The 16,593-nt window shown below is 32.5% G+C and overlaps 1 protein-coding gene across 1 annotated transcript in view; it reads left to right on the forward strand.

Moving 5' to 3' along the window:
• Nucleotides 1-385: 385 nt before the first annotated feature.
• The window catches only part of spag8 (sperm associated antigen 8), a 39,206-nt gene continuing 22,998 nt past the window's right edge, over nt 386-16,593 (forward strand). Inside the window, exons 1-5 of the mRNA XM_088629340.1 lie at nt 386-575; nt 1,775-1,949; nt 2,540-2,585; nt 10,813-10,927; nt 11,962-12,024. Coding sequence (XP_088485466.1) covers nt 501-575; nt 1,775-1,949; nt 2,540-2,585; nt 10,813-10,927; nt 11,962-12,024 — 474 coding nt within the window. The 5' untranslated portion in view covers nt 386-500. The remainder of the gene's footprint in view (nt 576-1,774; nt 1,950-2,539; nt 2,586-10,812; nt 10,928-11,961; nt 12,025-16,593) is intronic.

Here is a 16,593-nt window from a genome sequence, read left to right on the forward strand (position 1 = left end):
AAAATGTAAAAAGAGCTAAAGTTATATTATTAAAATCTTATTTTTCGCTTCTTATGCATAATTTTATATTATTATTAAATTTATAGTGTATTTTTTCACTTTACGTTTTAGTGGAGGTAATGAATAATTCGGTGGATAGGATCAAGTCCTGGAACTACAGTATGTTGCGATGGAAGTGTACTTGAGATTAATGTTTACTAAAAGTCGTTTCGTATAAATTTTAGTGAAAGTTACTTAAGAGTGTTAAGAATAACACTTAAATTCGACATTTGTACGTTTCAAAGTTAGAAAGTTAATTGAAAATAAATACAAGTGTTGGGTTCAAACCCTAAGGCTAATTACTGTATGAATCCATTGTTGCGTGAGCATAGCAACACCTATGTACAAATGGTTTGTTTACTGTCACCATGGTTACTGGATTTAGGCAAAGTCGACGTAATAGCTGTTTTTAGGTGCTGTTTAAGTTAGTTTTCCTTTTCACTCGCAAAAAATAATTTAAAATGAACACGGTGGATAAGTCTATGGATAGTAGGAACACGACAGGAAAATGCCTTTTGGATAACTGGGTCGAGGAGGTAAGTAACTTCTTCATGCAGTTACTGTAGGATGGTTTTTTTCCCCTCAATTACTGTAGCTCGTTAATAACGTCCGGGTTAAGAATTATTTTCTGTTTGGAGGATGTTTCAAAGTAAAATGTATGGATCTACTAAGTGTAATTAGATTCGCACTTTATTAAACACATTTTGTGAATACGTGTTGCATATTTTGCATGTAAGGGATTCGGCACTGAAATAACTTGATCTCTCTCTAAATGTGAAGATGTTGTGCAGTTGGAAACCATTAATCAGTTCTGTGTTAAAATACCACTAAAATGTCAGTTAACATATTACATGTTTTGTTAGTTTTGCTTATGTCGCAGATTAAAGTTCAGAGTTAAAAAAAAACCTTAAGAGTGTGTTGTTGGATGTTTTAAAAAACACAATGGTTTGAGTGATAAGCAGAACAGTACATGCCATATAGATAAGCGCAGGATGGCACAATGACAATTTTATACCGTTTTCAATTAAATCAAGTTGATTTCATCCTTCAATTACAGTATTACGACTGGGAAAGAGTTCATGCGTGGTAAACAAGCAGTGGATAAATATAATACAATGTAGACTGCATGTTTATATATTATTATTATTATTATTATTATTATTATTATTATTATTATTATTATTATTATTTTAAATAAGAAACCAAATTAATATTTTAATTGATTCAGCACCTGTACAGTATCTAACACTTCAATTATCTAAATAGCCTTTTATGCATCCAGTAAGAGTACTCCCCTTCATATTTCTTTTATTGTGAAAGACAGATGCACTCTCTTAACTTAAATGGTCATAGAACTCTGCTGACATCCAAACATCCATTATAGACTTTCTATTGTATACATACATTACAGTTACATTGGAAACTGTAAATAGAAAAGCGGTAAATCGAATTTCAAAGATAGGAATGAGGAGATGCACCTATTCGTTGTGTGTCTGCAAATATAAAACTTTACTCTGCATTGTTCGATTAAAAATATCAATCACTTGTATGAATTTCTGTTAAATAAATGTAAAGAATTAAATCGATAAGGATGCTGCAATATCCTACACCATAACAAAACTGAATTGTTAAATCTCCTTAATTCCAAAAAGCGAAATATTTCCTTCTTTTTGCTGACTGCTAAGGCTTGAAATCTCATTCATCCACAAATTTGTATATCACTCTATCTTTTCAGAGGGCAGTAGCACCCTTGGACAATCTGGGATCACAGGAACATATTGGTGAAGCTCAAATGCACAGATATGGGCACAAAGGAATTCTCTCTGTGGATCTGATATCTAAAGTGGCAGATATCACAACAGTACGAGAATCATACACATCTCCCAGAAAGCCTGGAATAAAGCAGAGAGGCATGTATTGCCTTAGACCCCATTCATTTCCATTTAGTGGAGAAGAAAATAACCCCTAGAATTTTTAAAGATTAATGGAAAACAATACTTTGTAACTAAAAATGAACAGTTAAATACAAGTTTGTAGCAGTCATGGTGTGGTACATCTTGCACAAGTAGGATCTGCTTTTCCAGTTTCACTTATGTTAAAAAGTGGATGTGCATGCGTCTATTATAATAGTTATTCATGAGGTTGTCCAAAAATATGACTTTTATCATAAATAAATTAAGTCTTTCGGCCTATTTCCCATATGAACTAAAAGGCCAATGGAAAATAAAAAAAGTGTAATTTAGTCTAGATCAATATACAAAATAATCATAATCATATTGAAAAAGGACATGTAATAGTGTTATTTTTTAAGTCAAGGTTTAAAACAATTAAAATCTTGTTTCCTATTTGTTAATGACAGTATATTTAATTGAAATTGGATAAATTGTTGTCTCAAATCTTCTTCCATATACTCATACAGTATAAGTTTAAAAGGCAAAAGTGAGAGAAAGAAAAACAGCAGTACTCATCTTGTTTAATTTTGTTTTTGGTTTGTTTCCAGGAATACGAGAAGAACTTTTGGAGAAATACCTTTACAAAACGATAAGGTAAGAATAATTAAAAAAAATGTTTTTGCTGTTAATTTTTGGGTAATATTATCATTATTTAAATAAATGGTGTAAGCCAGATTCTTAGTGCACTATACTTGATATATTATTGTTTTTGGTTTGTTATATACTTTGGTCAAAATTAGTTTCCGTAGCTATTTCCTTACTATAGTTGTAGTGTATAACAGTTAACAAAAAAAAAAGTGAAAATCAACCCAGAATTGAAACCTTTCTACAAAATTACTTTAAAAGACTAGCAATTTATTCATCTCTTTCTTAGGATTTTCAATCTGCAGTAAATGAACAGACCAGTGGTCTATTACAAAATTATATCATACCACATCCTTAAAATCAGACAATGACGTATTTGCAACAGATGGATTTTTTAAAAATAGACCCAATTTGGATTTGAAAATAAATAAAAAACAGCTAACAGTTTAAGTGTGTGAATGGAGTTATTCTGTTTTAGTTTATCTGGGAAAAATAGCCCATTAACTTGTTCCATGATAATTAAATATATGCATTGCCCAGTTCACGTTTTGTGTAAAAATACTTAGGATTCTACAACTACTACTACTTTTAATAATAATAATAATAATAATAATAATAATAATAATAATAATAATAATAATAATAATAATAATAATAATTCCTGAAACTTATATAGCACTTTTCTGGACACTCCACTCAAAGCGCTTTACAGGTAATGGGGACTCTCTTCCACCACCAGCAATGTGCTGCATCCAACTGGATGATGCAACTGCAGCCATAGTGCACCAGTACTCTCACCTCACATCAGCTATCAGTGGGGAGGAGAACAGAGTGATGAAGCCAATTCATAGATGGGGATTATAAGGAGGCTGCATTTGGTAAAAACAACTATATTGCAAGGGGGAACATTTTTAAAACATCAAATTAAAAAGTTAAAATTAATGTGAAAGAATCATTTCAGAAACAAACTATTTTAAATCATATGATCTATACAATTATGAATTTTTAATCAGTGATAATGTGCAATAAGATGACAGTCTTAGTGGATACGTTAGTATTAGTTATGTTTATCTCTTTCACAAAGAGGATGGCATAGTGGCACTATGGTTAGCATTGCTGCCTCACGGTGCTGGGGCCCAAAGTTTAATTCTGGAGTTGAGATCCTCTCTGTGTGGAGTTTGTATGCTCTCCCTATGTTCACTTAGGTTTTCACCAAGTGTTCCAGATTCCTCCCAGACATTTGTTTTTTTCTATTCCAAAGACATAATGGTAGTTTAATTGGCTTCTTGGAAAATTAAGTGTCATGCACCCCAATCAGGCAACATGCTCATTTGTCTGGTGGGCCAAGGAGTCGCTGTTTTGATATTACTTTTATAGATAGGAATCGTTATTTTTGTTATTGACGTATGTATTTTGCTGAATAATATTTTTGCTGAACACATTGTTCTGTTTGGATGTTCAATACACCATATTTATCATTCCTATAACTGTTCATCATTTCTAATTTAGGTTTTTCATATTTTACTTAAATGTAACTTAAAATAGTCTTTACTCATTACTTGCCAAATTGGACCAATTAAATCATTTTCTTCAAAACCTTAAAGGCATTTGATGATTTAAAGAGTGCTTCAGAAATTACATTTCATTTACTTGAGAATAAAGAAATTTTGAAGATGGTTTGTCAGAGCAAGCTGATTCAATTATCATTTTCTAATAGAACATATATCATTGATTATTCGTTGTAATGGTTGTAGTTTCCTACTGTGTTCCATTACAGAGAACTGATTAACGCTTGGCTTTCCATCGTGAGGAAAGCTGTTCCTGACTGCATCTGGGGGAAAGTCCAACCATTACACTACTGCTTTTACTCCACTCTCAAACAGCACAGCTTAACTATAAACCTAGAAGGTGAATTTTACATGTTTATCTCAAATTTCAAAGTAAAAACATGCTGCTCACAACTTTATCCATTTAGACTCACTTTAATGTTTTATTAACTGAACATAAATAATCCAATTTTTCCTCTCTTAAGGCATTTATGGGGTACATTTTCTGCAGTCTATTGTGGCAAGTGACTTTTATGGGATAATCCCAAATAAGATTGGATATGGTAGGCGTAAGAGTGTGTAGAGACCACATGTGAACCATCTGTTTGCCTTTGAGGAACTGGAAGGTGTCTGTCTCATTTCCTTGGCTGTGTTTCTCATGTTTACTTTATGTGATGGGAAGAACAGATGCACAAGCATTATAAACATACAGTACGACCAGCTAGTCAAGTAATTTGGTGTGAATTCAACTTTGCACAGAGCTGACAGCAGTGGGCATAAAAGGCCCCTAGGTTTTTTTTGCAAACTATATAAACAACAGTTTTAAAACAACAGTAAAAGGTTCTCCCCTAACATTGGAGTAGTTTTAGATTAACCTGTCAAAGAGCCTTAAAGTTGATTTCAAATGTATGACTTAATACCTCGTCAAGGATTGGCAAGATTGAGAAGTGTTGCAAATTTATCACACAGATAGCACAGGTTTTACAAAAACAAACCTATGTTAAATGTAATTTTACAGTCTGGAAATGATTTAATGACTTATTTTTTTTTAATTAAGTGGACAGTTGAATGCATTCAACCATAATAATGTTAATTGCTGTCAGTAAGGAACAAAAATACCCTCTCATATTATAGCCATGGAAACACTTGAAAGTTATTTCCTTTTTTGGATTTTAATCCTGTATGTTTGGAAAAATATGTTGTTCGAAATTTGCCGTTGGTTCTAGTAAGCTGAATGATTACTATGAATTAAAAATACAAAACATACATCCATTTTCTAACCGTTTTATCTAATATGTAAAAATGCAGATAGCACCCCAGGAACTGAACCCAGCATTGCAAATCAACAATTCTGAGCACTGCACTACAGTGCCACCCATTATTAAAATCAAATAAGCTGAAAATTTAAAATTTTAACTGAATTAAAATGATTTTTTTTCTTCAGTCTACTGTCAATGATCTTAAAAAAGAAATCTAGAATGTTACTTAGTTTCCTGGTTGAAAGTCTTTTGGTTTTGCCAATATTTGCTTAACCACAGGTGTGATCATGTGAAAGTGATAATAGGCTTTTGCTGTATTTTCTGGCCTGTATGAGAATGATTAAAAAATCAAATCTTTTATAAAAATGGGATATGAAGCTGTTAATAAATTCTTTAGAAGCATTTATCCTTATTTTCTTATTAAAATAACTTAATTTTTATGAAGTTATCTTTGGTATTAATAATTATTTATTGTGTGCATACATCAATTATGTGCACGACAGGTTATTAGCTCAAAATGAACAGAATTAAATTATAAAGTTGGACTATACACTAAGTAGAACAAATAAGTACATATATTTTGGGTGATCATATTGCTCCGTGATCCTTGAAATTTTATCTGAGACATGATTTTTAAAATGCCTTTTAACTGTTGTCTCCCTGTTACCTTTCTTTGCTTTGGAACCATCTGATATTTAAAGAAATATTAATATTGTAATTAAACTGTTACCTTGTGCCTGTTTTAAGAAGTGCAACAACTCATGGTCTAAAGTGGACTCAGATGGTTGCTTGCTGTATTTATACACTTAAAAAAAACTCTGCTCAGCACACAGCAATCAGGAATAGGGCATAGTCTGGTTGACAAGGCAAGGATTGGATTGGATATACTATAGGAATAGAGAAACAAGAAAGAGGAGAACCAATAAAAACAGGCATGCAGGGATAAGGTGTAATAGTGGTACATGCTGGATATTGTCAATCTTGGTTGTAAAATAAAATATAAAAAACTGTTGTAAAGTTGGGATGAGGAAGGTAATGTAATTGGGACAGTTGATGGAAATAAATGGGTATCTAGGTTATTCACAATGATATGGGAGAAGTAGTTTGATCTAGATGATTCCATTGCATCCTTGTACTCATTCAAGTACTTCATCTAAGACTGTAGATGTACACTCAAACCAAAAGATGCCACCCATGTTCTAGTTTGAGGAAGGCTACCTTCATTTAATATTAATATAGTGGAATAAAGGAATTGTAGAATTGTATGAATAACAGTACAAGTATGTAAAGGATGGGATCTCATATCTCTAATAAACACGAAGTAAAAACTGTTGTTTAAGCTGTTAGAAGGCATCTAAAATCAACTTTTAAAAAAGGAAAAGTTAATCAATAGCATTTGTAAAAAAAGGACAATATGACCACACAAGATATTTGTGTGCAAAATGCTTTTTTTATTAATGTTTTACTATTCAGAATTACAGAGAATTGCTATCTCAGAAATATTCTTTTAGATTCATCATTTCTTTTAGGATAAATGTATAAGTATACGATGCTTATTTGCATGTACCTGGTTATATGATGGAATGAAGATGATGACTAGACAAGTCACAAAAGCAAGCAATCTCACACTACAGAACAATGCTGTAACTGAAGTTCACATTTCCATATTTTAGGAAGGTTGTAACGGAAACATTTAAAAAGATTTGGCCAAGCATTACAATTATTTTGTAATTTAACAATTGTGAAATGCAGTGAAAATTAAATAATGTACACCAACAAGCTATTATGTACCTAAACATAACCACTGTATACAAATTCAGAATCGAAGAGTCTCAGTGAGAAAAACGAGTGAATGTTACTTTGGCATACAATCTGCACAGCTATACAAGTGTCTGGGCCATGTGCAGTAGCTGGAGACTTATTATTTTGCTGGCAGCTATCTTTCTGATACTTAATGCAGTTCAGACAATAATTGTCTTAATGCAAGTTTTGCTAAGATGATTTACTTCGGCTTTAATTACTTTAATTAATTACAAAAAATACTAAAGTTAAAAAATAAAATGTATTTTCTTTGTAGAAGTCAATCAAGTGAAAGGTGAATTCGACCATATTGAACGTTGTGTGAAGATTAGATACAGTACATACATACAAAAAGAAGATAATGGGATTTGAACAATACAAAATGCATTGGAATTTCAAACCTCATGGTGTGCTGGAAAATGAAAATGCTAGATTTGAAATTATTCTGATTGGCCAGAATCTCCTTCTGAAAAGCAAAATGAAAAATCCTGATGTCACTGGCTTTATTCACAGATGTGCAAAACAACAGGATACTTTTCTTCTCAGGAGAATACTTTTAAAATGTTCACTATGACACTACAGGAATGCAGTCTGGAAAGCTGTCAAGAATTCATTCAATGAAAAGAAGGGTTTTGACTTGCTGACACTGGCTAACAGGGAGACAAGGTGTGAACTCTGGATACTTATTGACAAGGCTCAAAAAGAGTAAAAGTATGAACATTTGTGAATGGAACCACTCTCATCCTTGTGGAATAAATACTGCACAAAAATATATGGTATACAAGTTTTTTAATTATGACAGTTGAATAACTGTAATATATTCTCTGTAGGTACAGTATGTTGTATATATTTAGTTGTTGAATAGCTCCAGTCTAAACTGATACAGTATGTGTATACTATAATTTCTGAAGAAAGTAACTCCTTTCTTTTTTCCATACCATTTTTAAACTTAACTTATTCACTGCCCAGTGGTTTTGGAATATTATAACTTTTACCTGCCCATGCAAGATGGCCACCGACATTCCTAAAGATTCTAACCTGCATAAATACTGTAGCTGCTTTCTTCTTTCCCTATCTTTTCCCTGTTGACATATTGTCACTAACCTGGTCTCATAATGATTACACCCATGTTGAATACATACCTCTTTATATAAGTATTGCAATTTCTTATTTTTTTAATTTTTGCATACATGACTTAAAGCTATCTTAGAAGTAGTAATGATTATTATTATTTTATGTTTACATTCCTTAGTGTGCTGAACAAACAGGATATGGGCAAAACAGGATATTGGCAAAAATCCATACAACAAAACAAAAACCTGATAACCACTGGTCTGTGTTAGCATTCTCTTGTGGTCAGAAGATGAGCAGGTTTCTTCTTACTATTGTGAAAACCATTACTATTCTTACAGTTTATTTCACAAAATAAACTATTTTTTAAGAAAACTGTTCATACACACTTGTGTAAGGGTACTGTTTGTATTATGAATGTAAAAGGTATTTAAGAGACACACCATTTGTGGTAACCAGGGCAGAGTATCTGATATAAAATGCAAGTACAAATTCCTATTACTTTAGTGCAGAGCTCAAAGTCGGTGCACTTTTTGTTAATTCTCTAATCCCTGCTCAAGTAGTTTGTTTTCAGCATTCTTCATGTACTACAAATAAATGGGGACCTTGTTTTAAATGTGGAACTGTTTTTCCACAATTTTATTTACTATTTAGTATGTATGTTGGATTCCAAATTGTTGCTAGAGGCTTTGAAGGATGAAATTAACACCACTGCACTTACACATTATTGAGGTGCCTAGAGCAACTATGTGGTCCTAGTATCAGAAATGCAGAAATGTAAAACACAGTCTGGTTCTGTGCTTACTTTTGGGGTTTAAACAAAATTATCAGATTTAACAGCAATCTATAGATTCCACAGAGGATTAGTAGGTTACTGGCAGATACCTTAAAAATAAACATGTATTTATAAATATTTGTTTGTATTGTAATCTGACTGTTATATTTCCTCATGCCATCACTACAATACCAGAAAAAGAGTAACCCAAGATTACAGACCATGAAGCAGAAACCAGATCTCTGACAGTCTACTTCCATAGCCCCATTTTGTGGCCTAAAAGGAATTGTTTCCCCGTGTACTAATTCATACTGGTGTGAAAACAGTTACCATTATTATAATACTTATAATATAATACTTCTTTTGAAAGTCTGCACAGTTTTGGAACAGTAGATCGTTTTGGAGAACTGTAGTTCTGTGAACTGAATGAAACAGGATAGATTGCTTTTAACAGACACCATTTGTGGTAGTAACAAGTGGAGCACTAGGTATAAGAGGCCAATTCCAAACATATTACCTTAGTTCTTTCCCAGACTAACTCCTCAAGATTTTTTTTTTACATCCAGGAAGCACTTCCTACTTTTTTACCACCTTTAGTCTTTGCTCAAGTGTTTAATACTGCCTGCATCTGGATTTGACAGTGGAAATGTTAAAATTGGGTTATTGATCTTAACAGATCATTCTGGAGTAGCTCCATGTAAGATAGCCAATCAATAAATTTAAGTTCCATTACAAAGCTTGTTTTCTCAGTTTCTCAGTCTTTTCTCTAAAGAAATAACCAAACTACAAATCTACAGTAACTCCTATCAGAGTCCTTGAACTAATTCCAAATCTCTAAATAATAATAGTTTAACTATAGTGTTTTTTTCACTTCCCTCTAAAGTTCTTCCCTCTTCTTCTCAAAGAGCCCCTTCTCCTCTTTCCTTTCCGGTTTATACCAGCCGGCTCTCATCGCTTTTGTCAACAGGTGTACTCAATTGAGGCCTGTCAGTCTCAGTTTTACTGAGAAACTACACCTGATTCTTTTCAAGCCCTGGATTGGCTTCTCCTTGCAGAAGCCTCCCAGGGACACCTCAGATGAACCCTCCAGTTGGGAATGTAGATTCCCTAACACAACACTGATATAGCTCTGGACTGTTTTTGAGCTGTTCACAACCAGCTATTGTCTCTTCCCTTAAGAAAAAGGAAATATCAACTCTGCTAATAAAACATATCCATACCAGCATGGTTAGTGCTGTTATATGAACTGTTGCTTAGATTTTGTACTTTCATATGCAGTGCAAAACCATTGTACTATATGTATTGCAGTGTATTTTTAAAAAATATTTGCCATTTTTAATGTAAGGAAGATAAAAAAATAAATTTAAGTATAATTATTATTGTTGTTGTTGATGTGCATTTCTTCATTGTAGATTTTTCTGAGGTGGTAGAACAAATACTGACTTTTTAAAACCCTTGGGTGCACCATAAAAATAGGAATATGTAATTTTTCAAACTTATTTTTAAATACCTAATATCAAACTACCAAATAAATGTGTGCTATTATCAGTTTTAACATTCGAGAGATTAAATCTTATCCTCTTTGTGTGCTGCACAGTAAAGTTTCCAAATTTATGCTTAAGTATATCTTTTTATTTTAAAGCCAGTACCAGTTTTAAAAGTTGCAAATACAGCATAATTAATTTAATAAAAACACTCCCCACTAGGATAGAATACTTTAGGTTTATAATAGGAGCTTATTTTAAACTGCCATGTGTTGATCTGTTGCTTGTTTCCTCTAACAGTGAACAGGTATTAGAGGAATGTAACCCTGGTTCTGCTCCAAGAGAGCTGATCTCAACCACCAGACATGACTATAAAATGGAGGGCTTTAAATCTGTGCCACCATCCCCCTCCAAGGTAAGAGCTTGTGGAAACAGCATCTAATTACTTACTTTTATGGTACAGTCCATGCTTAAAATAAATTATAAAGGCCTTTAAATGCTGATAAAAGAGGCAAGAAAAATGAAATTGAGTTTCACAAAGTGATGAAACCTTATCTTTATAAAATGTCTTTGAAATGTTAGTCTCCTGTGTCCTGTTTTTCTTTTTTTTTCATGTACAATATTTCAAGCACTGTGCTGCTTACAGATAAATAATTCAATACAAGGCAATAAGAAGTAAAAATAGATGTTTGAAGTTTTGTTGTGAAAATTAGTTATTCAAAAACATACAATTGTCAACAGTCAATGTCTTAGTGTATATTTGCTATTTCATGCAAATATCTTACTCAATTTAAATGTAAATTGAATATATTGTAACATTGTAACATTTAGTTTTTTTTTTCATTTTTGTTTCTGAAAGGCAAAGGAGCTGTCAGTTATAGTTTCCATTTCAAAAGTGTTTCACAATATATCTAAACCTATACTACCACAAACCCTAGACATGTTTGTGTACAAAGGCATGTACAGTACACTGTCAAAATTTGCAGAGAGAAGGAATTGATTTAGAAAGAGATGACATCCCAGTCCCAAATTTAATAGCTTTTATTTTTTGTCAGTAAGGTACTAGAGAGAAGTGTAGATGTTTTGTCTTCAAATTTCAAATAACAAAGAGATTTTAGGGAGGAAAATTAAAAACAAAAATATGATAATATGTTTGATTAAATTTTACTCATAGTTCACACTGCTATACAAGCCTGCTTTCAGAGTTGAAATTAAATCTTTTTCATGTTTATAGTATGAATATTATTATATAATTTTAGCTTTCCCTTTTAAGAATGCTTGTTTACGTTCATTTCTAGGATGGTATTTAAAATCCAAAATGAAATATAAAATATGAATGTGTTAAATCTACTATTTGTGATAATGAAAATAATTACATTAGTACTTTACATGTATAATGTGAATTAAAGAATCATTATTTAAGGACATTTTTATCTTATCTTTTTACAGAAACATGACTTAAAATCTGAACAGGCAATAACGTATTGGAGCGAAAATTACCAAAAGTTACAAGTAAGTTCTTCAAACTTATACAATTTCAAATGGGTTGTATAAATTCAATAAAAACATTGTTTCTTCTCACAGGTTATATATAACCCCTTTTACTTCATCTTTAGAGTTTTGTTTTTAATAAGGACAAGTTGAAAAATGTAAATAGGAAACATTTTAGTAATATATAAAAATATATAGATAAAACATGTCTCAAAGCATATCAGTATCCAAAGAAGAACTGCAGCACTGGAGAAAATGGTGAGACAAGGCAGGAAAAGAGTGTGTTGTTGTGCTGCAGGAGAAAATAATGAGGTCAAGCAGGAGCAGAAACTAAGTTTTAAATAACTTTAAAATGATGTGGTATTTAATGTATCAGAATTTTAAAAACCCAACAGACTTCTGACTTAGAATTAGGTGGGAGGAAAAATAAAGGTTGTCAGGAGTGACTAAATAAAATCATCAAAAAGGGTGAAGAAACTTTTTTTTGTTACAGAGCTTATATTTTTGTCAGATTATTTCAACAAAAAGAGTTTGGAAAGATGTTGAGTGTTGCAAGTAGAAAATAATGTGGGGGATCAGCTACAGCAATGTGGTATGAAGGTCACCATACACATGACATCTTTGCCATTGATTTACTGGCAGTTGTTTCTTGCCTGCAACTGTAAACCATACATGCTGTGAAAGATGATGGCAGATACCATCCAGGTACTGACCAGGCTCACACCTGCTTAGTTTCAGTGGGTTGCCAGTTGTGAGTTGTAGGGTGATATGGCTGCTGGCTATATTAATATTCACAACTTTATTTCATCCCACTGAATGACATAAAATGACACCTTATAATTAAAGTATTGTCAAATGATTGTTTTTCAAATGACCTTTTGATGCTTTTTGCTAAGCGACTTCAGGGGTGGGGTTAACAGAGAAGTACTTTATGCTCACTTATACAATGACCCATTAAGAGAGGTTTTGGGAAACACTCAAAAAAGTAGCATGTACATTACATATGTACATCATAAAGTTGCTCATCTCGAAGATTAATCGTTTTCGGGAAACTCACCCTGGTTCAATTCTCCAGAGCCATTGTAGGAGGGTTGAGTGATGTCACAACCCCGAAAGACAAAGGTGCTAAACTCAGAAACAAAAGAAGCACAAACTCTATTTTTCATTGTTTGTGCTGTTTGTAGGGGGGCCAATTTCACGGAGCTATCTCTAGGCCCCTTCACATACATTGTAAGCTTCTCTCTCTTTTCGATCACTTGAATTATGCATATCATTCTACAGGGATGCTCTTACAGTTAACTGTCTTTCTTATAGTTAATAGACAGTTCTCCTCACGTGAGCTAATTTTCAATAAATCAGTGAATCAATTCAATATTTTTACATATATCATTTCAGACAGTCACAGAAGTTGTATAAGTATATAGGGTCTAATATTTTTATGTCTTATTAATTTTGTCTGTTTAGGAAAACATGCAGCTTGACCAGTTGATTGTATGGAACATACAGAACTATAGTCTGAAATAAATCAGAAATTAGTATTTCAAGAACAATAACATATATTAATATATTCTTAAATTATATTTTAATTTGATCATTAATTTAAGTATAGAACTGTACCTCTTAAAGGGATGCAGATGTTTAACTATTACGCAAATTGTCACTTAACTGTTTTGAAAACTTTCACTGTTTTAAAGCGCGCATATGGAGATCATTACACTTGGAAATTCTGTATTTGAAATTCCAATATCACAAAATTGCATTGTGTAGAAATGGGAAGCACGGCTAATGTCAAAGTTGTCATCTCATTCTGAAATACTTTGTATTGCCATACAAATGCAGGCAGCATTGTTAAGCTTAACTGTATCATTAAATACATTAGTGTATCATTATTGTCTGGTGTAAAACAAATGTATTTCAAAACTGTTCCAAAAATATTTTTAATCCCTTTCTTGTTAAATATTTTTTTCTTTAAATAAGATTGTTTAATGGGTGGCTAATTACACTATAAGCAAAGATAAAGTTACAAATGTTTTGAAAAGCAAAAAATCGCTATTTTGTCATTAAATCTGTAATTGATTATTTCCAGGGCCTGTCTACAGTGTCTGATTGAACATAAACCATTGTTAAAAAACAGTGTATTTACTGATTAACTAGTGCCAACAGGTTTCTCTGGCAAAATATTATCCCCAGATGTACTGTTTTCATAGAACAAAAATGAATGCATGGAGATGATTTGCAATTGTGAGGTATCTTTCTTATTCCAGTGTTTTACAAATTTTTAAACCAGAAATAGTTATGTGTTAAGGAGACTCAAGAAACACACTAAGCCCATGGTGTGAAGGAGGAAAGGTACAATAAGTTTTCACCTCTATTACTTCTTTAGCTTTTTTCCTATCAGGATACTCATGACAAGTCAGTTTAAATACTTGCTGCAGATTTTGTAAGAATAATGTCTTATATGAAGTTTGATATTTCTTTTTAAAAATAGATTTTCTGCAAGTATAATACATATGTGTGTGTTGTACATAAATGTTGCAAGGCTATTAGGTTATTTTTGTTTTCCACCAGCTAATATTTATAAATACATATTTAAATATTTATTAATATGTTTAGTATATTTTCTCTGAATTCCACACATCTTTGAAATAATCCTTCAAATGTAATAGTGAAAATTGTTTTGTCCTGTAGCTGAGTTAAGTTTTAATCCATAATTGGAATTTTTTTAAATGTTGTTTTTTTATTAAACTGAGCTGTTTATAATTTAGTGTATTGGTGCAGAGGTATTAGTTGTTAATGTGTTACATTTGTGCCACCAGTGAAATTAACAACTGGAGTATAGGATGAATAGTATGGACGAGCGTGCCTATTGAAATCCAGCTAAACTGTACTGAAAGTCACAAGAAAACTGTAGAAAATATAGACCAAAAGGGCAGAGAACAACTTGATGTGCTGTAAGCACTGGATGGATCCACTTTTCTTGTCAGAAATTCACAGGACTGGGTATTAAAGGAAATAAGACAATATTAAAGGAAAATCAATTTTCGCTTTGTAATTTAGATTACTTTACGGAGATGAATAATTTGAATAATTGAAATGTGAGCTTATTGAGACCCAGAAAGATATTGATAATTCTGAAAAATACAAGCTTCAGAAATACATGAAGTGGTAATGATGTCAGCTCCTCAGCAGTTTATGACATTTTAAACAATCATTTCCTTTCCGTATTGAAGAGGTTGTTGGCGGGGATGAGGACAGAGAAGAAATAGTAGCCAACGTGGCCAGTTCCCTGCAGATCTTAATGTACACCAAACAAAATAGCCAAACAAATGAAAAGATTGTGAGGGACAAGCAACACCAGCTGTAATCATCTTGTCTAAATGGCTCTTCTGAAACAGCAAGGTTATATAACTGATTGTATTAATAATTGCATAATAAAAGTTACAAACAATTTCTTAATAGAATTTACTTCACACAACAATCATTGTGTTTAACTGTAATTGGATTATTCTGGTCATCGATCATCTGAGTAGAGGAGTTTATAGTCATATATACAGATGCAGCCATTCAAAACAAGCGGGCGATACCGCATTATTTTGCGGTGCGCTTGACGCGGTGTACCGTATTAATACCGTATATTCTTGCATAGTACCGCATGATATCGCATTTACTGCAAGTAAAATAATAGTATTCGGAATTTCCGCAAGGTGGAGCTAATAAAGCTCAACCTCTCATGTTTGAGCTGTCGCCATCAAAGTCTTTACCGAAGATATTTTTCATTGACCGTCTTTGTAAAAGTAACACCACAGCATTTCGCAATCATGCATTTGTTTCCAATAATGCAAAGTACAGTACAGTAATTTTTGAGAATCTCTGATTTACCATGCCTTTCACATGCTCATAAAAGAGATTGATTTGGAACATAAACATATTACTGTATGCAAACTGTACTGTATACAGTATGTATATGTATATTTAATGTCTTTACAGTGCCCGTTTAAGTATTGAATATTTATATGGAATTTTACCACTGAAGGGAAATCTAAGTAGCTGAGCATAAAAAGAATAGGAGCATAACGCGTGTGAAGGCCATAAACGATATTAATTTTGGAACATAAACATACAGTATTACAGTATGTAAACTGTATACAGTATGGCTGGTCGTGATACTTTAAAGAAAAAATACACACCAGTATTCCATTTCTCCCTAAACATTTTAAGCATCGAAGTCCTTAACTAACATGTGAAATAACGTGTATAAAAAGTGGTAGTTTTAAGCTTTTCTGCGAATACGCTCGATACCGGAGTAAACAAGCATAATTTTAGAATTTGATGAATAGGGAATATAATATGGAATCGCGTATCTAAAGAAATTAATATCGATATAATTATATACATGTACTGCAACACAAAAATAGTACACGCTGTACAATGTCTGTTGATACTGTATGTGTAGGGCTGTTTCACCACTCCTCACGTGACCTTGCGGGTGGTGCTGTTGTCTACGTGCCCGACTTGTAAGTGACAGGTTGGCTGTTCAAATCCAGCTGGTGCCACGACTTTTCTTTTAACAAACATTTCTTTAAAAAAATA

Source organism: Lepisosteus platostomus, chromosome 4, assembly GCF_059453375.1.
Source record: "Lepisosteus platostomus isolate fLepPlt1 chromosome 4, fLepPlt1.hap1, whole genome shotgun sequence".
NCBI classification, from domain to species: domain Eukaryota; kingdom Metazoa; phylum Chordata; class Actinopteri; order Semionotiformes; family Lepisosteidae; genus Lepisosteus; species Lepisosteus platostomus.